This window comes from Mesitornis unicolor, unplaced genomic scaffold, assembly GCF_000695765.1.
Source record: "Mesitornis unicolor isolate BGI_N332 unplaced genomic scaffold, ASM69576v1 scaffold6566, whole genome shotgun sequence".
Taxonomy (NCBI): Eukaryota; Metazoa; Chordata; class Aves; order Mesitornithiformes; family Mesitornithidae; genus Mesitornis; species Mesitornis unicolor.
This window is the reverse complement of record NW_010190155.1, coordinates 2,141-25,104: the sequence shown is the minus strand read 5'-3', so window position 1 is coordinate 25,104 and position 22,964 is coordinate 2,141. Positions and strand designations below refer to the sequence as shown.

The 22,964-nt window shown below is 38.7% G+C and overlaps 1 protein-coding gene across 1 annotated transcript in view; it reads right to left on the bottom strand.

Annotated features, from left to right (window-relative positions):
- SLC38A9 (solute carrier family 38, member 9) overlaps nt 1-20,782 on the bottom strand; it is a gene marked incomplete at its 3' end in the record, with an annotated part of 20,890 nt that extends 108 nt beyond the window's left edge. Inside the window, 11 exon segments of the mRNA XM_010186309.1 lie at nt 2-61; nt 1,301-1,414; nt 8,460-8,566; nt 11,621-11,728; nt 13,341-13,538; nt 15,842-15,901; nt 18,452-18,622; nt 19,547-19,640; nt 19,756-19,819; nt 19,967-20,088; nt 20,654-20,782. Coding sequence (XP_010184611.1) covers nt 2-61; nt 1,301-1,414; nt 8,460-8,566; nt 11,621-11,728; nt 13,341-13,538; nt 15,842-15,901; nt 18,452-18,622; nt 19,547-19,640; nt 19,756-19,819; nt 19,967-20,088; nt 20,654-20,740 — 1,185 coding nt within the window.
- Between the last annotated feature and the right edge of the window lie 2,182 nt (nt 20,783-22,964).

Below are 22,964 nucleotides of genomic sequence, written 5' to 3'. Positions count from 1 at the left end.
GCAGGAATATTCTTGCAACAAATGACATGATGTCATCACTGGGAAAGTTATCTAAAAAATTCTAAACATAAGAATAATGTTACACTTACCAATAGTGGCTTGATTACATGTATCTGCTGATTTTTAAAGGCTGTGTACAAAGGGGTAAAAGCCAAGCAACTACAACTGCTAAATGAACTCCATAACATGAAATACCCTCTCTCTGTTTTACAATTGCTCTGCCACCAAATACCAACTGCCTTTTTGAATATTACAGGGCTGATGTCAGCTTTCATGTTAGCATTAAAGATGGAATTATTTTCTGATCTTCTGAACATCCTCATACAGTCAAGGCTGTGGATGGGCCAGCTGATTTTTTAGGCAGATGGATTCATATGGTCCTGTTCCCTGACGTCTAAACACAGCTATTTAATCAGTAAAATTGGATCATATACAAATAAGGAAAGGATCCTATACTACAAATGGAAATATCTGAAAAAGTTGTAGATGGAAATATCATGGAAACATATAAATGGCTTCATAAGTATTTAGGATAACTACAGAAAATAAACGGGAAGAAAACCACTTGTCATGTATTATTTAGCTATGGATTTCACCCCACAGAGTTAGTTCTAAGTAACCTACAGTGAGAGGAAGCCTTTAAATCTGCTTTATTGCTAACGAGTAGAACACCTGCCATAAAACAGATCACCAATTGATAACTCCTATTTTTAAAGTAATTTAGGGTGTGGACATCAGCCTTATCTATAAGCAGATAGGAGTTTAATAGCCTTCACAGGATGTTTCATGTGGTGCTTTTATCTGAAGAGCTCTCCAGGCAAAGCTCACCATAGTGTTAGATTCCAAACCTAATCATAGTGAGCACTTCTATCTAAACAAGCTTGCATTCACATTACATTTCTTTTCCTGGAGTGCCCGAAACCAGTCTCAGTGAGTGGGATTGATCAGTGTACACATAAGTAAAGACAAACACAATAATTTTCAGGATTAAAGAAGCTAAAGAAATTAAAGCCTCAACTTGTTCATTTTGGTCCTTTCTTCATCACTTTCACAGAATATTTATTGAATGTTTGGTTTTTTAAAGAGCTAATGGTAACCAGACATGAATATACATGAGATAACACAAGCATTACTCATCTGCTTGTAGTACTGCCCATGAGGTATTAGCCAAGTGACCAGAGTCAAGGATACATGTGTCTGCCAGGGTGAGTCATGAAGCATGAAGGAGTAGCAGTTCTTTTTTTAATACCTATTTATTAAAAGATCACAGACAAATATATACTGCAGTAAAATATCTCACCTGTTCAATACATTCTTTGGATAGTGGTGGAGAAGGAAAAGATGCAAAAATTATCACTCCAACATACAGATATGTTAATCCCACCAGGAAGTATGCAATAGAGAGGTCTCTCACCTAAGAAGACATAAAAAATTTTGGCCAGCACTGACACATCAAAACAGACAAAGTAAAAACCTCATGAGAAGATTTCTATTGCATTTATTACTGATACTTTTATATTTATTGATATTCCTTTTGCAATTTTACTTTTATTTTCTATTACTTGAATGGGAACTTCAAATCTGGTCTTGGATCAGATCAGAAACCTGCAAGAAGATATCCCAAAATGAAGCTAGACAAGCATGATGTATCTATCTACACACAGAAAAGGTACCAAGAAACAGATATGCCAATAGATGTAGAATGTTACTTCTGGACACAGAAACATACACTAGTTATTAAAACAAACAAATACAAAACTCCCCCTACTTTCTTCCATTCATCTATTTCTGCTAAGAGCCTTGGGACACAGAGACAGCTGTTGAAGACAAAAATCCCATCAATGCCATATGTTAAAACTCTTGTCAGGACTAAAACTTTGCAATTAAAGACATCAGCCTACCCAGCTGCAGCTATAATGCAGCTGGGCTACATCAAAAGAAGTGTGGCCAGCAGATCAAGGGAGGCGATTCTGCCCCTCTACTCTGCTCTGGTGAGACCTCATCTGGAATATTGCATCCAGCTCTGGAGTCCCCAACACAAAAAGGACATTGAAGTGCTGGAGCGGGTCCAGAGGAGGGCTGCAAAGCTGATCAAAGGCCTGAAGCACCTCTTATACGAAGATGGGCTGAGAGAGTTGGGGTTGTTCAGCCTGGAGAAGAGAAGGCTCCAGGGGGACCCTATAGTGACCTTCCAATACCTGAAAGGTCCATATAAGAAATCTGGGGAAGAGTTGTTCACAAGGGCATGTAGCAATAGGATGAGAGGTAGTGGTCTTAAACTAGAAAAGCGCAGATTTAGGTTGGGTATTAGGAAAAAGTTTTTCAGTATGAGTGTGGTAGATCACTGGAACAGGCTGCCCAGCGAGGTGGTGGAGGCCCCATTGTGATCTGGTAACATCGTCCCTGCTTACTGCTGCAGGGGCATTGGACTAGATGATCTTCAGAGATCCCTTCCAACCCAATACATCCTGTGATTATATGATAATGTAAAGGACATTTTTAAAGAAGCTGCTTCCAAACCTAAGAGGATGATTCATGCAAACTGGCTCCAAACCATAAACTAGTATGTCAGGCTTCTCTGTGAAAGGTTTGATATGAAAGACATAGTAAATCAACCATTAAATAAAAAATACAAATACACAAATAAAACAGAAAGGCCATAGGTAGACACAGAGGTATATATGTCATTCAGCTTTAACGCTACTCTATCCACTTTATTACTGAACTTCTATAAACACCCCAGGTAAGTGCACTAAATAATAGTCAAAGATTTTTTTTAGGAGAGAGTGATGAAGCTAGGGTCATAAATCTATATTTAAGTATATTACATATACCTAAATACCTAAGTATATTACATATACCTAAATATGGATTCAAACCTTAACTTCAATGTCAAGTTCTGAAAATTTTGTATACTTATGAAGTATCTACTATATTAAAAAATTGTCCAGTACACAAAAATAATTAAAAGTTTTTTAGCAACATGTATTATTTAAAAATAAGCAGCAAATGTACTCAAGTACTTAATGAAATTGCAAAATCCACATATACATCACAGTAACCTCAAAGCAATGTACTTAGTGGGTTATTCTACGTTAATTCTTTTTTTTGGAAATAAAGTGGGAAATAATTTGTTTCTAGTTATTAATAACTATATTCTGTATAAACTTATGCTACCTTACAAAACACTTGCTACCTTATAGCAAACCATTTGTTCAGCTGCTGCTAATAATCAGCTTCTTAAAGGATTACTAGTAATGCTTCAATACATGACCTTATTTTCATGTGACTGAGAACCAAGTCTTATTAGCTCAGGCACAGCACCAAATTATTGGCCTCCAGCCTTTGCTCACTAAGCACGTGCAAAGCCTGCTCACATCTGTGCATTGAAATGTTTCCCTAAGTGTTTCTTCACACTATCTCCTTGACAGAAGCAGCATATCCTACACCATTCTGGCACCTTCCAAGTGCAAGGCAGTCCCTGAGGGAAGTATGAAATGCTAGATTACGAGTTTCAAGAACAGTTGAGATGGAAGTCAGTTTTTAGTGGGGGAACTGTAATCTCCTGCTCATTTTGTCGGTGCTTCTCAGGTAGAGGATTGCTGTCTTTTCCCCATCAGCCTGCAAGAGGCCAATGATGTTACTCATCAGACAACAGCGCGTGGTTAAGGTGTACCCCAGTGTGGCCCTAATGCCCCCGACAGCTGCACATTTCCAGGTGGAACCTCTTCCTCCTGCTGACCAGCTACCTGCAGCTGAAAGATGCTTCTCCATCCTTTACTCTTCTCACACTGGTCACTGAATAAGGACCAGCAACTTCCATCTGAGGTTGAGCAGTAGCATCTTCCTTAAATTAGTCTCAGAATTTCTCCTCATAGATATGAGAAGCTGTACAGAATTTTATATAACAGCTACATCTTAAAAAGTACCAGCGTCCATCCTAAAAAAGTAATTTTAGGAATACTAAATCTGAGCATCCAGATTTGTTATAGGTATTTATGAGTAACTTCTATTAACTGCAGGAACCAGAGACTAATCAGGGTAAGGTGGTTTCACAGAGAGACACAGACTCTCACCTCCTGAGACAGTACTTGGATAATTTTTCAGAATGGATGCAAGACCTTCTTAAGGCACACTGTCTGTCAAAACCTGTTTTCACTTGCTTTAAATTAGGTATTTTAGGTGTATTCCTCATGCATAAAGACAACACAGTAACTCACAGTTGTAATTTGCACTCAGTCTACAAATAAGCTCTACAAACAACTGTGAGACCATTTTTGCTGTGACAAGTACTTGCAGTTGTGAGGGCAAGCAATCTGAAACAAAATTCTTCTGGCTACCTTTGGACTACATTTGATTCAGGGTAGATAGCTGGTGTGTTATGACCTCCGATTATACTAACCAGTTCAAGTTCCTACAGTTCTTAGGGGTGTATGCTTTAATCTGTACTGAAACAAAGTGCTGAGATAATTCTGATAATACATTTTTATAGCATGTAACACAATAGACCCTTTTCTTGCTGTCACCATACAAAGAATACCAAGACCTTGAATCCCATAAGCAACAAGAAAAGAAATAAAGACAACTCAAACCCCTGAACTGATTTGTTTCCTCAAACATTCATCAGCTCTCTTGCAAACATCTGCTTCTGCATATAAGATGGTTATCTTTGTACAAGAGTCTGTGTGTATATAAAAGGAACATCTTCTGATTAGTGGTCACTACTCTTCAGGAGACCTGGGTTCACTCCTTAAAGATCTTGACTACAAATACTGTTTAGACAGCATAGAACAAAAGGACACTTGGAGAGAGATAAACAGATTAATTTTAAGTAACAGAGCAATAATTACATTTATCTGTTTTAAATTTTATATTAAGACTTTTATATTCAGAATGGACAAAACCATAGTGTTAGGTGCCCAACCATAAAGAATTCAGCAGGCCTCACACTTAAGAGTTTATAATACAAGAATCCAATGTAGAAAAAATGCTTGAAAGAAGGATATATCTGGGGGATCAGACTGGAAGGGAAGTATCAAAGATAACATGCAGGTCACAGTCCATAAAGATCACAGCATGTCACCTGTCAAGCCCTTGTCAAGTACACTGAGGTAATGGGCAGATTTTGAGGTGGAACTTGGAGAACATGTGTTTACTGCAGTTACTGCTGACCAGGAGCTTTTCTGGTCAGATGCGCAGAACAAAGTGTTAAAAGTGTCTCTGGAAGAACAGAAAATTGGGTGACTGAGGCTGGCAGCAACAGCAGAATGAAGGCAGAAATCAGCCCCCTAACAAAAAGAGGAGTCTGATAAATTGGGTGGAGCTAACAAAGAAAACTCTGAAAGTACAAGACATGATATTACACTGATAGATTAGTAACCAGTGCAGGCTGGACCTGTGGCACAGGACCGGACACAACACACTGAAGGCTCTGTGACTTTACAGGTATTTCCTATGAGATGTGGAAAAGAACAGGCAACTTTCAGGCCTTGTTTCCCCTGTTGCATGCTATGGAGAAAACAGGGTGTTTTTTTTCCCTCAATACCAAAGTGAAAGCTAGTTTGTAGAGTTGCTTCTTGGATGGAGAAGCCCGTATCAATGCTTAGTAATTATTACCACATTAGAAGTACCTTTTGATCACCTCATTTCAGATTGGTCACTTCTCAAAAGAGAGATGCTGTCTTTGTAATATCTCAGCAGGACTCTAATCTATATCATAAAAACAGACTTCACGTGTTCAAGTATCAAGGGCAAGTGGTAACATTTAACAGGAAGACAAAAAAGTACTTCACCAAGGTGCATAATGCTGTGCAGGATTTTGGCTGGAAGGATAAACCAATGGTAGGGCAGCATCAACAGAAGCTCACCCTGATTACAGGGAATAAACACTGTTTCAATATTGCAGAAAGAAAGAAACATCCACAGCTCTCAGCCTTCTGCATTAATCACCGGACAAAAAGGTCCACAAGCAATTGCTGAGAGACAGCGCTAACATATTCATGCCTGTAGATCGTGCTCTGGGCTTGTGTAGCATCTGTACCGTTGCTCAGGGAACCAGATATGAATCAGGAAAAAAAAACCCCAAACAAACAAAAATCCCAACAAACCACCTTTTTTGTGGTTGGGTTAGTTCTCTACACAGTCAGTTTCCAAAATCAGTTGATTCTGCAGTGCACATAACCTTAGATGGATAAATACGAGGAGGCAGGAGGGGTAGATGAGAACAGTGAGCTCAACTTTGAACAGCAGACTAAGAACTTTGTTCGCAGGGCTTCTCCAGGCTGTGCTGCTGACATTTGGCTTACTCCAGGGCACTGCTCTTCTCACACCCACACCACTGTACTGGAATAGCAGCCAGAGAAATCCTCCCCCAGTATGAGTTTTAGCTTTGGGCAGTGATACATGGCTGAGACCAGAATGGAAGCTGCTACTGTTTTGGATTTCTGACTCCATAAAAGGAATGTTATTGTTTCTTTTAGTTTTTTCCACCTCCTCAAATAGCTGTTCTTATGATCACTAGTTTCAGCAAGTTTTGTTCAAAACTAAAACAGTGCTTCTCCAGCTTGCCAGGTCCTGTGCGTTTACACTGAACTCTGATGGAAGTGAGATGTTAACAGGTCAATCCACAAAACATTGATGTCTCCATTTGACTCCCCATGAGATACTGATATTAGAAAGCATCTTGCTGAAGTAAATACATATGAAAGAATACCCTCAACACCTCTGACTTATGACAGAGCTTGAGACCACTATACATATGTAAAACTACCACTTAACACAGCAGCTTAGTGAAATAATCACAAAATAGCTCTTCAAGAGCATCAGTGCTTCATTAACACTTGCAAAGAGATCTCTAGATAAATAAAACGCCTAGAAGAACTACGCACAGATTTGGTTTCCCATTACAAACCTCTCCTGCCATTCTTAAAGGTGCTCCTTCCATGCAATTTGAACAATCCTCTGGAGGGCTTCAGATCCACACTAGGGCTGACTTGGAAATTCAACTTAAGCTCCAGGGAGGGCATTCAGAAAAGCTGATTCAAATGCAGGCAGCAGGTTTTTTCCTCTTTACCACAGGAAAAGCAAGCTGGAGAAGATTCCTGGTGCTGCTCTTTGCAGCTGATTGCTCCGATGTAAATGAAGGGGGAAAAGCCACATGAAAAGTTCTGAAGGTGGCATGGAGGCATTAGGCCTCCTTTGCATACGTAGTGCTGGAGTGACCATGCCTTTAGTATTTGAAAGTCCTCACTAAAGAGAAATCTTGCTCTTTTCTACAGCTTAAGATTTTCTTAAGAAAACTGAGAAGAAACTCATTCAGTTTTCTTTCTCCAGAGCTTCACTACGCCGCTCTTTAAACTATTTTCAGAAATGCCCATAAACCTCAAGAAGCTTTCCTGGAGGAGAATTCATGACTCCTTTGCAGAGGTGGTCACTCGCAAGCTGGCATTGGTTCACAGGGACAAAACTGTTAACTATGCAGATTATTAAAGCAAGAAGTCATCTCACTGCATTGGCAAATCCACTCCAAATCTGAATAATCAAAACAGAAGTACTTTAACTGATTTCTGTAGGCAACTGGCTCTAGGTGGCTCTGCCTGAACAGAGGGTTTGAACAAGATGACAGCCAGAGATCCCTTCCAACCTCAATCATTCTGGGATTCTGTGCTGTACCAGTTTTTCATATAGCTAATATTTAAAAATCTTTGTATGTTACCTTTACAGCTAAGATTTTAATGAAGCTGGACAAGAATCCTGGGAAGTATGGAGGAAAAAACTAAACAATAAAAATAAGTACAGTAAAAATGTACTCAAACTCTAACTCCGTATCACGTTTACTCCATTTTGTATTTTGTAATGGGAAGATATTAACAAAGAATGCAGTTTCACCTGGATGAGCAGTACAGAACTTTTTCAAGGGCAAAGGACCAGTCCAAAGTCTACATTTCAATAAAGGTTCCCAATACAGGCTTCAAGTTTGAGGATTTCCTAAATCAGGTCACATTTCTCTATGAACCTTGACTTGGATTGTGACAGAAAACTACTGAAGCAATTCTGAGAAAAGATACTACCTAGACCGCAGCACTACTGTTCAGAACTCCGATAAAATCAGTAATGTGCCCAATATTCCCCAACATTTTTCATTCTAAAATTGGCTATTTTTTCTGGAGTCTTACAACATTGTCAAGCCTTCAGCCTTTTGTGTGTAATTTGGCCATTTAACACCAGCTTGACCTCAAGTAAGTCTGGGATGCTCAAGGCTTTCATTCAAATACATTTGTAATGTATCTATTTCTTGTTGGTAGCCAGTGAAAAGTACATGTAACTGGTTTCTTATCAGATGAGTTACATTTTCTGAAGCTATTACAGTCTCTGGATTGATTTCAAGAGAAGCAGATAGAAAAAAAATAGCGCTGCCTGGCAATCTAGATACAAAACAGTAGTCATGTGAAATTACTTACATTGTTTTCTTGATTCCTGTTATTTTGAAGGAGTGTGATGACACAATTGTGAATGAAGAAGGCAAGTGTCAGAACCCCTGTTAACTGAGGGAACAGGATCCTAAACTCTAAGGGAGGAAAAAAAGTATTAATAATTTGCTACTTTGAAACAAACAATGTCAAAATGCAGAGGACTTACAGTGTTGTGGAGTCCACTGGCAGAAACATGAACTTCCATGTTGAAATGGAACAATCTATCTTGACCATAGTCAATGCAGGCATTTAAGCAGAAAGTACAAAATGCATGAAGACAGTGGTTACTATACAACACACCGTTCTGCAAATTTGCACGAGACACTCCAACCATCAAAGATTAGGTTAATGTAGAACTTACACATACAAGCGTTTCTGCTTCTCAACAGTTGAACTGGAAAACATTTTTGAGGCAGGAATTTATTCCAGTGAGGCTGTAAATCTATTGGTCCCTGAACAGGGAGATGGGGGGAAGGAATAATTTGCTCTGTGTGCTCTGTTATTAGGAAGTCACTTATGCTTCTAGAGGAAAAATGACAGAGGTTAACAATGTGTAACATAATTAAAGCACCATCTTTGTTGGTATTATATAAGGATATATGTACTCTTTAAAAGAGTGTTAACAGCAAGCTGAGGTAACTCAGCTTCTGGAAAACATTCAGCAATATAGTGAAACACTCAGCAGAGGCTCACAAACCCTTGCAGATCAAACCACAGAGAGCTCCATACAAACATATTTAAACCAGATTCCTCTGAAGTACTATGAAGTGAGAAAGGTAAGTGTACCCCAGGCAGTTAACAAAGGGCTCATGCAGGGTGAGAGACTGTGCCTTCCCTAGGGATGGATTCACTGCACCTTCAGTATCTAACTACCATGATACACTACTGGTAGAATTGAGAGTGCAAATGACTTTGGGTTTGTTTTCCGTCCACTACTTCAGTCTCAATAATACAAATAAAACGGACAGATTCAGAAGCTCTTTTGGCACTGCATTTCCCCATCACTACAACAATCAGTGGTAGCTGGGCTTATATGCATTAGCTACATGGTCCCCCAGCAGTACTAGCCACATTGCCAAAATAATCAAACTACTGGGTGCTCCACTTCATCACCTGTGGTACATGCGCTGTTCTATAACTCATTTTAAGCTAGGACTGCTTAATAGATTTTGGACTTGTACTTCAAGATGCCTAAAACCTGATTTCTTAGACTTGGGCTGGTTTCCAGTTCACATGGATTTGTTAGTGAACCATAGTTTGGGAAAATTTTCTCCCGCGCTCTCAGGAAGAGTCTGTAGATATGAGGCCACGAGAGCATTTGAAGACTGACTGCTGGAGCAGTTCACATTAAACCTGTTTCCACACTCACAATGCAGCAAGACCAAACATTGTGTTCTATCTACTGACTGAGCAGCACATGCTTGAGTAGCCTTTCTACTTACAGACAGCATTAAGAATAATGCCATACAAAATAAACTAGGCCACCAACACAGATGTTAATCATTCAGTGCTTTGAAATCCAAATTTTTACACTAGACACAAAAGCAGGTTAGTTCAAAAATTCTGCCTAAAAGTAAATGCAGTGATGGAGGGAAATAGATATCATTGATACCGGATTCTTAGGGAATTATGATGATAACTCAGTTCATCCTCTAAGCATTTGCTATGGTCTTGCACACAGTCATACTCAGCAAAAACTGGCTTTGAAGACAGCCAGAAAGGACAATGATTTTTTTTTTCTTGGTGACATGACCAAGCTGAAGAAACTGTTTTACATAGCCTTTCACTTGTTTCTTGTCATTCAGATCCTGAAATAGGGTTCTGAATGTCAGACTGAGATGAGGAATGAATTACCTTAGACAGTTACAGAAAAATGAACAAATGTGATAATATCTAGGGGCTAAGGAGCAGAGGAGGGGAATACTGGGTTCTGAACAGAATTCTTTGCCAAATGTATATGAAATACATTAACTAAGCTGTTTATTATCATGTCAGATCAATTTCAGTTCAACTGTTTGCCACAGCACAGTATTCCACAAATTAGATCATGTTCTATTAGAAACATGAAACAACTCTGGTGTTTCTTTCTTCGATCTATATCTTGGTACAGTAATTCAAAACCCATCCTAATGTTTTAAGTTATCCATGTTTTCTTCTCCAATTCTACGTTATTAGACCTAACAATAGTTTGCAACCCATACGTAAGACTGTTAGTACAGTGCTTATTGTGACTGGCAAGCTAAAAATGCACAAACCCATAAAGAAACCCTAAGAAGGAGCGCATCTCTGAATTTTGCCTTAAGTAGATAAGTAACTTTTAAAGAAGGACAAAATACTCTTGTTTCTAAGAACAGAAGGAATGATACAGCGCAATAGCCAAGACACAGCTCCTGGGAGCTAACTGGTCATACAATTTTGCCAGTTGTAAAGAATGGGGGAAAAAAAGCTAAGATCTAAATCCCAGATCTCTCATTCCAGGCCTCCTAAAACAAGATATGGATCTCTCTAGACTATCTGTTCATGCAATACCACTGTTTATGACTGTGATGTCTCACACAGTAATTTGTAATAGTAATTTGGAAAGAACAGCCACCAAAACAACATTCAAAAAAGAAAAGAAAAATGCTGGAGAGCTAAGGGATCTTTACAAGAGACCTAAGATTATGGACTAAAACCTGAGATAGATTGGGAAGTACAGGAAAACTGTACTTGTGAATTATGATGAATGTGCAATTTCATTTAAGCCAGACAGTGAGTGAAGAACTTACAGCACCTTTATCAGTCACTGTCTACAGTTTGTCTTTTAATTGCTCCTGAAATAAGCATGATCTGAAAATGGTGCAGCTAGAACTTACTGTAACATAGGTAAAACAGGACTGTGGCAAGCTCCCTGTCACACGATACATGTTGGAGATAACTCCAATGGGCACTCCCCCACAGTGTTAATACTGTCTCCTAACTAAGGAACATTACTGGGGAAGGGATTGTAACTCTGTCACAAGGGAGAGCCTCTACATGCAACATCAGACACCATTTCCTCACTTGTTACAGAGGTGTTAAAAGGTGAATGAGAAGGTCATTCATTAATTGCTTTAAAAATGTTAAACCCATCATATATATGCTTCATTCCTGTATTATAAGTATCTTACCTGGTACAAAAAAATCATTCTCTGTAAACCAGTCGTATTCTAAGTGGATTCCCAGATGAGCAGCCTTTATAGTAACCAGAAAAACTAAGTAAACAACTGAAACTGTACCTAGAAAAGACAAGAGCCAAATAAACACCACGAGGCAGCAGAAAGCATTTATGCTGTTTTATTCTTGCTCCATCCAACCAGTTGCTAGTAGCTCAAACACTTACGGTTGGTATTTATTCTTAAAAATATAGACTAGGTCTAAATTTTCTCTCTATTTCTATCACAGATCAGAGGGAAAGAATAATGCCCTTGCACCCAATGAAAGCTTTCAGCATGTTTAATGTTCTCCAGACACTGCACTAGCGACAGTGGAAGAAATACCATGTAATCCTTGGTGCTGGGCAGACAGAGAGGTCTCTAGGCAGTAACAGATCAGTTCCAGCTTACATTGTCAGGATTTTAATCTAATATGAGAAAAAGCTGGCCACAGTTCCACAGCTGTTAAAACGTCCGTTCAGTCCTTGACTTTTTGAACCAAATGGTCCAATAAGATATGTTTACTACAATTATGAACTTTAGTCTGGGAAGCTGATAATGACATTTGATCACTACTGATTTAAACCTTGTCTTGATCATAACTTTGGATAAACTTGATTATAACAGTGGATTTGCATTCCTTCTCATTGGTTCAGAGGCACCCAGCAATACTGGAAGTAACTGTCTGTGTTGAAATGTTTACCAGACAAGGAAGGGTATGTCTGACTGTTTGTGTCAAGGTAGTATGCATCAAATGCTGCACAGTAGTACGTGTACCACTGTTTGGGAAAATCTGTTGTAAATATAGTGGAACTTATTTTACATTATTATCAAGGCAGCAAAGGAAAAAAAAATAACTCCCTATTAACTGTAAGACTCAAGCAAAGCAGGGTAGAAAGACTGGATGATTAACAAGTCAACCAAAGAACCACTCTGAGGCCTTCAACTTCCAGCAAACTACTTGAAAAATGCTGGATGGAAAAGTACTTGGGGGTGCTGGTGAACAAGCAGGTTGAATATGAGCCAGCAGTGTGCCCAGGTGGCCAAAAAGGCCAACAGCATCCTAGCTTGCAACAGGAATAGTGTGGCCAGCAGGAGCAGAGAAGTGATTGTCCCCCTGTACTTGGCACTGGTGAGGCCACACCTCGAATACTGTGCCCAGTTTTGGGCCCCTCACTACAAGAAGGACATTGAGGTGCTGGAGTGTGTCCAGAGAAGGGCAACCAGCTGGGGGAACTGGGGTTGTTTAGCCTGGAAAAAAGGAGGCTCAAGGGAGACCTTATTGCTCTCTACACCTACCTGAAAGGAGGTTGCAGTGAGGTGGGTGTTGGTTTCTTTTCCCAATTAACAAGTGATAGGAGAAGAGGAAACAGCCTCAAGTTACAGCAGGGGAGGTTTAGATTGGATATTAGGAAAAATTTCTACACTGAAAGGGTTATCAGGCATTGGAATGGGCTGCCCACGGAAGTGGTGGAATCACCATCCCTGGAGGCAGTTAAAAGACACGTAGATGTGGCACTTAGGGACATGGTTTAGTGGTGGACTTGGCAGTGTTAGGTTTGCAGTCAGACTACATGATCTTAAAGGTATTTTTCAACCTAAATGATTCTAGGATTCTACTCACTGGAGGAACTTTCACTGTTTTCCATACATTTTAGCCACAATGAACAAGGTTTTAACAGTGTTTGTTACCTACCTAGGACATTAAACTTTGCAAAGAAGGATGGAGACTTCAGATTTAGCAGGGGCAGAAGAACAGCAATCAGGTAAAATGGTACTGTTTGTGATTTGCTCCACCACTTCTCAAAGAGTTCAAAACCGGTATCATTGCCAGAAGAGAATATCACACTCCTGTTCTGTGGTGGATGACTGCTAGCAGCACTTGGACAAATGACTGGAAGAAAGGAGAAGAAAAATATCCCCAGATGAAAAGCATTTTACTGTAGAATCTTCACGGCCAAGATCCCATAATTTCTGGAGAGTGTTTTACCTATGGGCAACAGGACTACTCAAAAGCAGTGTTTGACAACTTGGTTCCTAACTTCTATTTTGTTGTTATTGTTTTGGTTTTGTTTTCATCAGGAGTTCAGCATTAAGATTTCACTGCTGGGCACCTTGTACTCTAAGCTGGCAAGTGCCACACTTCTTTCAGCCAAGCACAGAAAAGATGCTGACTTCTCTGAAGCTGTGGCATAGTCCTTCAAGATCACATAATAGGTGCGTTCAGTGCCTACTGTACCTGCTGGAATCAAGTCATAGCAATGCACTTCTGCATTTGGCTGCATACTTAGCACTGTTATCTGTACCTGCACACTTCAGAACCTGTATTACTGTACACTGTTTTGGGAGTAGTCATCTCTGTCATCAGGGCACTTCATTCAGGAGCAGGCCCACATTTCCTCTAGCCTTTCTTTTGCCTCCAACATACGTGAAGAAGCCTTTCTTGCTGTCTGTGACACGTTTAATTCTAAGGAGGCCTTAGCTTTCTTTGTTGCACCCCTACATCCTCTGACAACAGTCTTGTATTCCTCCCAGATGGTCAGTCCCTTCTTCCATGTTCTACAATCTTTCCTCTTCCACTTGAGTTTATCCAGAACACAACAGAAGCCATTTAAGATATGCACCCATAACACTGGCAAAAAGAAACTTCACACTTGTGTTACATGGTAGCTGATCAATGGCAGCACCTGAACAAGTGACTGGAACAAAATCAACCAAACAAAAAGATCCCTTGATAAAAACATGTTTATTTTACTTCTGTTACTATAAGCATTTCTTTCTAACACATGCCTACAAAGTTGTGTTGAAATATGAACCTTATTGTTCTCATAACATCTTACTCTAAAATTTGGCATACCACAATACCTTATAGCCTCCTTCTCACATTGGCTGAATACCTGTTCTGTTACAAAGACAAATAATAAGTAACAAGTGTTCTGTCAAATTTCTTGAGACCAATATGTTACTTTACTTCCAGTTTTCTCATTTGCTTTCTCTTCATTGCTTCTAAGAGGATTGTTTCATAGATCTTGAAAAATGCTTTTGTTCTTACTGACCTCCTTGGAAGCCCTGAATGCCCTGCCAAGAGTCATCTGAGCATCTGGCAGCCCTTAATTTTGTGAAACAGCTGCTTTAGATGTTGCAATTGATTGAGGATGCTGTGGAATATTGTTATCTACTTTGTCTCTTTGTCTATAACTCTGTCAAGTTATACTCCCTGCTGCCTAAAAATGGGACAGAACAGCAGAAGCAGGAGAGAGAAGAAGGGAAAGTGCGCTGCAGCAGCTATTGGTGCCTTACTGGTAAGGACTGTAGGAGAAACAGGACTCAATACTAGCTCAAATGCAAATCAACTGTTTTTCAGAACTATTTCTCTTTCACCTGACTCCAACAGCTGCTCTACAGAAGCATGGCTGCAGCCAGTGTGACACAGCTGTCCAGCTGTGAAATGTTTCCCCATTCCCACAGGCACCAAGGATAGCGCAACATTTCTGCTTCATAACAAAGCACTACATGTTCAGATACTATATGCAGACAGAAAGATGAGAGGCTGACAATGCCTAGCTTTTGCCTTCACCCTACATTATTCTGCCTACTTAACAACAGACCTATCTTCATACTTGACTGCAGTTTCCTCCCTTAGTTGGGCAAATGACAGACTCTCCATAAAACGAAAGTGGACAGTCATGTAGCCTGACACTTGTTTCTTTTTGCACTCAGCATCACTAAAGCTGCCCTTACAGCAATTTTTAAAATAAGAATGTTGCTGCAGCAGTGGTAAGGAACAAAGATGACCCAGACAAGATTTTAAACAGTAAATAGATTTGATGTGCCTCAATTTTAGGGTATGAAAGTCACAATTCCTTAAGGCAATTCTTTGTTGTGCGACTACTGTTAAGAGGTCTAACATTTACGTTTTTAAGGAAGAACTATATGGGTATACACAAACTCATAATTTGCTTCTTATTCCTTATCCCCATCACCACTTTTTTTTTTTAATTATTAAGCAATTGTGCAGTTACTTGTGGAAGTACAAATCCCAGATAAAAAAATTGTATTTTTAAAAAAGCAGGTAGTTAGAACTTATGATATACTCTTTATAACTGGAATGTTGTTAGGCATGGAAACATGATGATTTGCCTTTAAACACCTGCCCCCCTCCAACCAGGAAAGAGAATACTAATAAGTGCTTCTTACCTTTGTTACTTCCATTCGTGCCAGGAACAATATCTGTTACATTGATGTCATGAACAAAGTCTGAAAAGAAGAAAATCTTATTGTCAATGCCCCAAACCTGCTATTAGGCTTTTATCTGTTGACTTGATAAAAGCTGAGTAAGGAAATATTTTGGAAAATGACAGCAGTGGCATGATACAGCAGCTTGCACTTCCCCTAACCCCAAGTTGCTATTTTAAAAATTTCTTTTAGAAGTGTTTTAAAGCAGCCCACCACTGCTCTACTTTCTTCATGTCCACTGATGAAGTTCCCAAGCCTCCACTCCCAGCTGCTTAGTCCTGTTCCCCCAGGCACAGCTTCACTTGTCCCAGCTCCTCTGTCTGCAGTGTTGTACAGTAGGTTATTGAGGAGATGCATCTTAAAACCAGCCTCTTTACGGACAGAAAAGAGTGCATGCAACCATACCCTTAGTCCAGATGGTATTATATAGAAAAAAGCTTCCCCTCATCATTTTTTCTAATCTTTTTTCAGAACAGGCTCTGTGGGATGCTTTTTCCATGTTGTATTTTAAAGACGGGAATCTCTGGAAAAAGGTTTAAGTCTCACTGTCTACAGTCATCTCTAGTAGTATTTTGTTTCCAGTACATTCCTGTGCTACTTTACTGCTCTGCCACAGCAGATACTTTCAAGTTTCAATTTCACCAGTATGACAGTATTGGACAGCAGTTTCCTTATATTTATGTGTGTATATATACACACACACAGAAAATGTCCATCAGCTTGGAAAATTAATTATTGTGCCTCTGGTTAAAATTTGCTTTGGCTGCATGTGGGTGTATTATGTACACAGAAAATCAACTGGGGCAGTAGGCCTCAGATATTTAAAAATGCAATCAACAGCAGCTTGTTTCTTATAAAGAAAGCAAAATGTCTCGTGGGAAGAAAACTATTTTTGTTTCTTCATTTTGATTTATGACACCCTGAATTACAACTGAGTTTCCCATACTTATTGGTATCAGTTCACTGTATACAAAAATAAGAAGATTTAACTAAACTCACTCATCACCTCCTCACTTCACCATTGCTTTGCACTGTTACTTAAAAAAATACCTAGTGTGAAGCCATCAAAAGAAGTTGAAATTAGTTATAGACATATAGCCAACTTATGATTCCTCTGTACTTAGGAAGTGTTTTAGGATTAGTAATTGTATTTGTGGATCTATTTATGTCTCATAAAACAAAGAAAGAACAAAAGCATGGGACATGGTGTTAATTAAAAAAAAAAAAGGATATCACACTTGGCTTACATTTCTTGCGTTCTTTGTGTACTACTAATTTCTAGACCATACTCCCTTAGGAAATCAATTTGTTCCCACCTAAATTGTTTGTGCAGATTTTTTAAGAAGTCATCTGAATGTACTAGAATTAAATACAGTAGTCTGCTTAGAATAACTTAGAAATGCATGGCTGGAAGATGCCACTGTATCACACCTACATTCTGTTACCCATTTTATAACTTAGTAAATAAATAGCCACAATGAAAGTTAGGACAAGAATCCAAGGATTAAAGTTATCAAAGAGCAAACAAATTAACCACTAACAAATACAGAAAAGTGATAAAATAACATGCCAGTATCAGGGAAAAGCAGGACTTTTTCCTAGAAAGGGAACTGTTTTGATCATTCCGAAGTTCACTTATTAGAATCGGAGTTTAGAATAATTCAAGATTAAAGTGCTAATCTTATGGGGAAAAGAAAAAAAGCCTAAAATGAAATGGCCTTAACAACACACGAATTAGGTCAGCTGTAAAACACACCAGTCATTAATCAATAAAGTAGAGTATGTCCTTCACGGATGGTGGGAACTCTAATTAAACATTGTTTAAGAGGTATAAATATCTGTGCTGTTATTTGCCTCAGAGATTTCTTAATTACTTTCAAAACAGAAACTCTTAAATCTTAGTTGTGCTATTCAACACTGTGAGTCAGATTTTCAAAGCTCTCAGTTCCATCATTTATTCCCACAACTCTACATAGCTAATTGATTTTATCCACAAAAGCCTGTGTGCCTGTGCACGTACAAGGGTGCAAATAATCACTGTTTTATTTTGTAGCAGTGCCAGACTAAGAATCATTATTTCACCATTCAGCCTTCCTTCAGGAAAAACTTTCTAAATGGCTGCACTCTATGAATGTTTGTTGAAATCTAGAAAGAAACTGGATTTTTTTTTCATTAACCCAGATAATTTCAACAGCCTAGCCTGCTACATGGCTGTTCAAATAACTATACCCATACAAATAAGGGGGGGAGTGAAAACACAAAGTAGAAACAAGCAACCAGGTTTGGGTTGTTTAAACTACACCAAGAAACCTCATTACTGACATGTAAATCAGATAATTGGTAGTGTGACTTTCATTAAAACCACAATTTAAGAGAGAAATTGAGAAACTGGCTTTGAAAACATACACGACTGCCCATAACTTCACACACAGCTTAGTCTCGCTTTACTTTTCATACAAAGTAACAGAAAAATCAGGATTAAGTAAAATGGATAATCCTTTTTTAGTATAAAGTAAATTCTGTATCTTTCCACAAGATAGCTGTAAAAGTTAACTAAAAATGTATACCTACTGTATATAAACTTTCCTGTGTTGAACAGAAAGTTGGACATAAGCACCCAATAAACAACCATGGCTCCAACAAGTGATACCATAGAAAATAAGAGGCTTGACCATTGACCAAAGGATCCAAAGTAATACTTGCAAACATCTGGGAATTCCCAGTTTGAGGTATCTATTAAAGCTGAAGAAGATACAAAAAAATTAGAAACATATCTAAAGAAAGTGTTGTATTAAACTCAGTAGAACTCTTCATGAGAGATCTGTTCTTGTTTCAGAATATTCTGACATAAATTCACAGTGCTTCCAAGGGCTAAGAAGACTGCTGTTAACCTTAAAGTATAACATTCATTAGGTGTTTGACTGAAGGAGCCTAAAGTAGTATGTGGTCATACTACTACTCTGAGCACTTTCAGAAGCATTCCAATAAGACATGGTGGCAAAAACACAGCCATGCATTTAGAGCTAAAGCTTGTTGCAGGTGATTTCAACAGTATCCCGAAATGACCTGTCCTAAACTGGAGGTCTCAGCTGCCCTTATTTAAGCAAATGAGTTTATGCAAAAAAGTGCCAACTACAAGAGCTTCTATATGAGTTTTGAACTACAAAGGTACATTCTAAGTAGAACCACTGTCACTGGAGCAATTGTCCATAAATTGCTTCCAACACAGAAGATATATACCTATTAGGGTAGTACAGGCATACAACACAAGTGGATGCAGCTACAGCTCTCACTGTACTTCTGCAGAACATAATCAGAAATACATGTAGAGAAAAGTACAGTGCTTATGGAGAAGAAGGGAAGCCTGCAACTTTGTAAGGTGCCAAATGCTTAGTTAGTGAACATCTGAAACCCTGCTTACTAGAAGTTTGGCTACAATATGTATGTCCGAAGGAACTGAAGGATAATCTAATAAGGGAAGACAGACACTTAGCTTACAGACCTTAGATCCAGGCTACAAAAGTAGGGAGACATTCAAAGGAACAGCTTTTACTTGCAGGTCAGGTCTAACATATAGTAAAGATACAGGAGAACTAAGAATCTATTAGGTCTCTGTATTTCACACTTAATGAAAATATTTGTGTTATGAAGCTTTGTATTGCTTACGTATCATTTTCCGTGATTTCACAACTCTGTAGCAGCAATAAAGAGTCAAAATGCCCATCAGTAAGATGAGAATGATTCCACAAGTAAAGCCTGCCTGTCAAGAAGCAGAAATACAGTTTACTTTATTTATCAATAACAATACAGAAAAATGAAGAGCAAGCCATACTGCCAAAACCATTATCATATCCATAAATTTTCCACCATTTTACCTGTTTTATTCCCCATGGAATACTTAATATAGATGTACCCATCATTGTATTCCATATCATAAATCTAGGAAGAAAAGAAAAAAGGCAGTGAATAATTTAAGGAGCACTTTTACTTCACACTGTCCTGTTAGCTACAATAGTTATGCACACATATAGAATATTCAACAATAAGACATTTTCTGGCTAAGATATGGCAAGGTGCTTAACATACATTGTCACTATACTGGAGTTTTTACCATAGCCATCTGCGCAACTGTCAACTTTAAAAGCAGTTCCTAATGGACTGTACACGTAGATTTCATCAGGAGCTGGAAGTACATGATCAGGAGCAATCTAACAAATGGATAAAAAACAAGACTTAGTAACCCCAAAGTAACTATTGTTCCAAACACAGCAAGCCAACTGCTGTAAATCACAAAATCTTTCAATTGAAAGTGCATTAAAAAAAAATTGGACTACATTAATTTTCTTCCCATGAAAAGAAAGTCGACAGGATTTTTAGGTAGATAGCAGAAAAACATATTTTTCTTCTGCAAAATGTTTGTAACATACCATGCACAGATCATGCTAGGTCAATCACTGCAACTGACCACTGCTTAAATCCTCTTATAGATGGGACAAATGAGTACACACATCTGGACAGGCTGGACCACTGCTACAAAATTCAAGCTGTTTGCATGTTTTCTTTGGGTGGTTTAGGCACTACACAAGAAGCCAATCACAACCTGTGGTAACACAAGACCTTTTTAAGGCACTCAGCTACTAGATCTTTACTTCAAGGCAAGCTGCAGAGCGCCTCTCCCCCTGCCTTCATTTGTACTTCTTTCATAAACCTAAGTTGTGGAAGACCCAACATGCCAGACACCACGCGGTTCACCTGGCCCTGTCTTTGCCTTACCAATGCCCTGTCTGCAGGAGATGCGAGCCTGCTATAGTAATGAATCCGTTTATTCATTGCTGAAGCTTCATCAGTGACTCTCTGCATGTCATTGTTCACATTGACTATGTTCGTAGGCTCCACATGAAATGGTCTAAAGGATGGAAAGAAAAGAAAGAAAAAGAAAACTCTTAAAAACCTCAGAACACAAGAGTTAACATATAACTCAGAGAACAGTTTATCATCATGCAGGATGAGTCTGTCATTTGCTGACACAAAGCAAATGCAAAGCTATTATCACTGCCATGAGGGAAGCTGCCAAAGAACCATGTGTTCATATCATCTATAGAAAAATGCCTCTTGCTGAGGTTTTGCAGGGCAACCTAACATCAAAATTCAGACCTAATATCCAGTCTATTTGTTCTCAACGAGTCACACCAGAAGTACATGTTAATAAGCTTGGCCAAGCTTACTAGTGCTTATAACCAATGTTGCCAGAACTTCTGATGAGGAACAGAGGTAGAAACAGAAAGCATGAGAATGCCAAAGCAGAAGGAAGACAGAGAAAAAGAGCTATGAGTGGCAGTAATGAGGACCACTCACAAAAAAGCTAGGAACTATTAATCTAGCCAGAAACACTGTATTGAGTTTAGTGGGGAAGGAATCAAGCCCAAATAAGTCCATATTGCTCATACTATTTTTAAGGAATGGAATTTGTCACAGAACATGGAACAGTGGATGTCCATTTGCAGTTCTTAACTACTTCATGACTTCTCATCAGATATATCATAAATCTAGCTTAATGCAAGGGGCACTACCAGAGATCTACAACCTAATCGAAATATTGCAGATATTTTAAAAAATAAATTCATTTCCATACAGGCATACTGTACTATTGCCTGAATGCGACACTCAGTCCTAGCACTGACCAGCTGATTTCTCAAACAAGAGAGGTGATACCAGTGACCTGTAAGCCTTCACACAGGGTTTTGTTGTTGTTTATTTTTTCACCAGTGCTTTTAATTCCTAAAGCAATCTCAATAGCTTTCTGGTATTCTTCTTCCAGGTTGATGTTTAAATTACTCAGAAACAAGAACCACCCCAAAGCCAGACCCCACAGAAATAGAGATCACAAGAAGTTTCAGGCTACCTAGAGCAGAAAATAGCTCAGTAATAAATGCATGCCATTTTGCTTGTAATACGAACAAACCTTATCTGAATTAACTGTTTTTCAACACCCATTTCTGGCTCAGACTACAAAGGAACTTGGTCAACCCCACCTGCCTCAGCTCTCAATACCATGACAAAGGTCCCATTCTCTTTCCCAGTGAATCATTAAGCATTTGCACCATGGCACCACCTCTTATCTGGAAGGAAGAAAAGGAATACAGCTCTGAAGATGGTTGTTGTATCTTCAGAAGAGATGAAGACAGGTCCTTATTCCTGTGTGCTTAAGGGGACACAGCAGGTAAGAGTATTTATGGGACTAATAAAAACTGACTGACTAAAGTGGAAAGCAGAGAAAAGTAACTTCCTTCTCCACAAAATCATTCTTTCCTTCATCTCAGACTTCATTAATTCTTACACTTTCCTTCATCGTGGAAAAAATGGCTTAGATACGCTAAGCTGTTTCCCACTTACTGAAATGAAAGTGAACGTACTTTAGATTTTTAAAACATCCTCAACTGACTCTTTTTTTCCCCCTTGTCTATGACATGAAGGGGGAAACCCCTGTTTTGTGTGTGGATTTCTGTGGTGTTCTTATAAACAACTAAGACAGACACCTCAATTAAACAGGAATAAATTTAGAGCAATAGCTTTATTACTCAAGTCAGAGGCACACAGGGCTAATTCCATAGGTACATAATGTATAAAAATACTCATGAACTGTCTAAAGGACTTAACTTTTTAGCTTCAAATTTATTGGGCTCATCAAAGCATTGGACAATGCTAAAAAATATTTCCTTAGAAGACCTGTAAAATAAAGACTGTAGTTATAAAAACAGAAAATGTAATATGTCTAAATACGTCCCCACACACAGTCAGCTCTCTGATGTTTTCTTTTTGAATCACTGACACACATCATATTTAGAGTAAAAAAGCATGTGTTTTGCCAATTATATGGCAGATGTATAGCATGAACAGCTTCAAATGGACTACCTCTTTCCCCATGTCCAGTTAACAATATTAATACATTCCCATAATCTTCCATTGCTACTGCAAAAAAAATTACACTGAGGCAAAGTCTATGTTTTGCTTCACAGCGAGCAGATCTGTGGCAGTTTTCCTTCAAAATGGTGTTCAGCAACTATTGACATGGATGTCAAAGAAA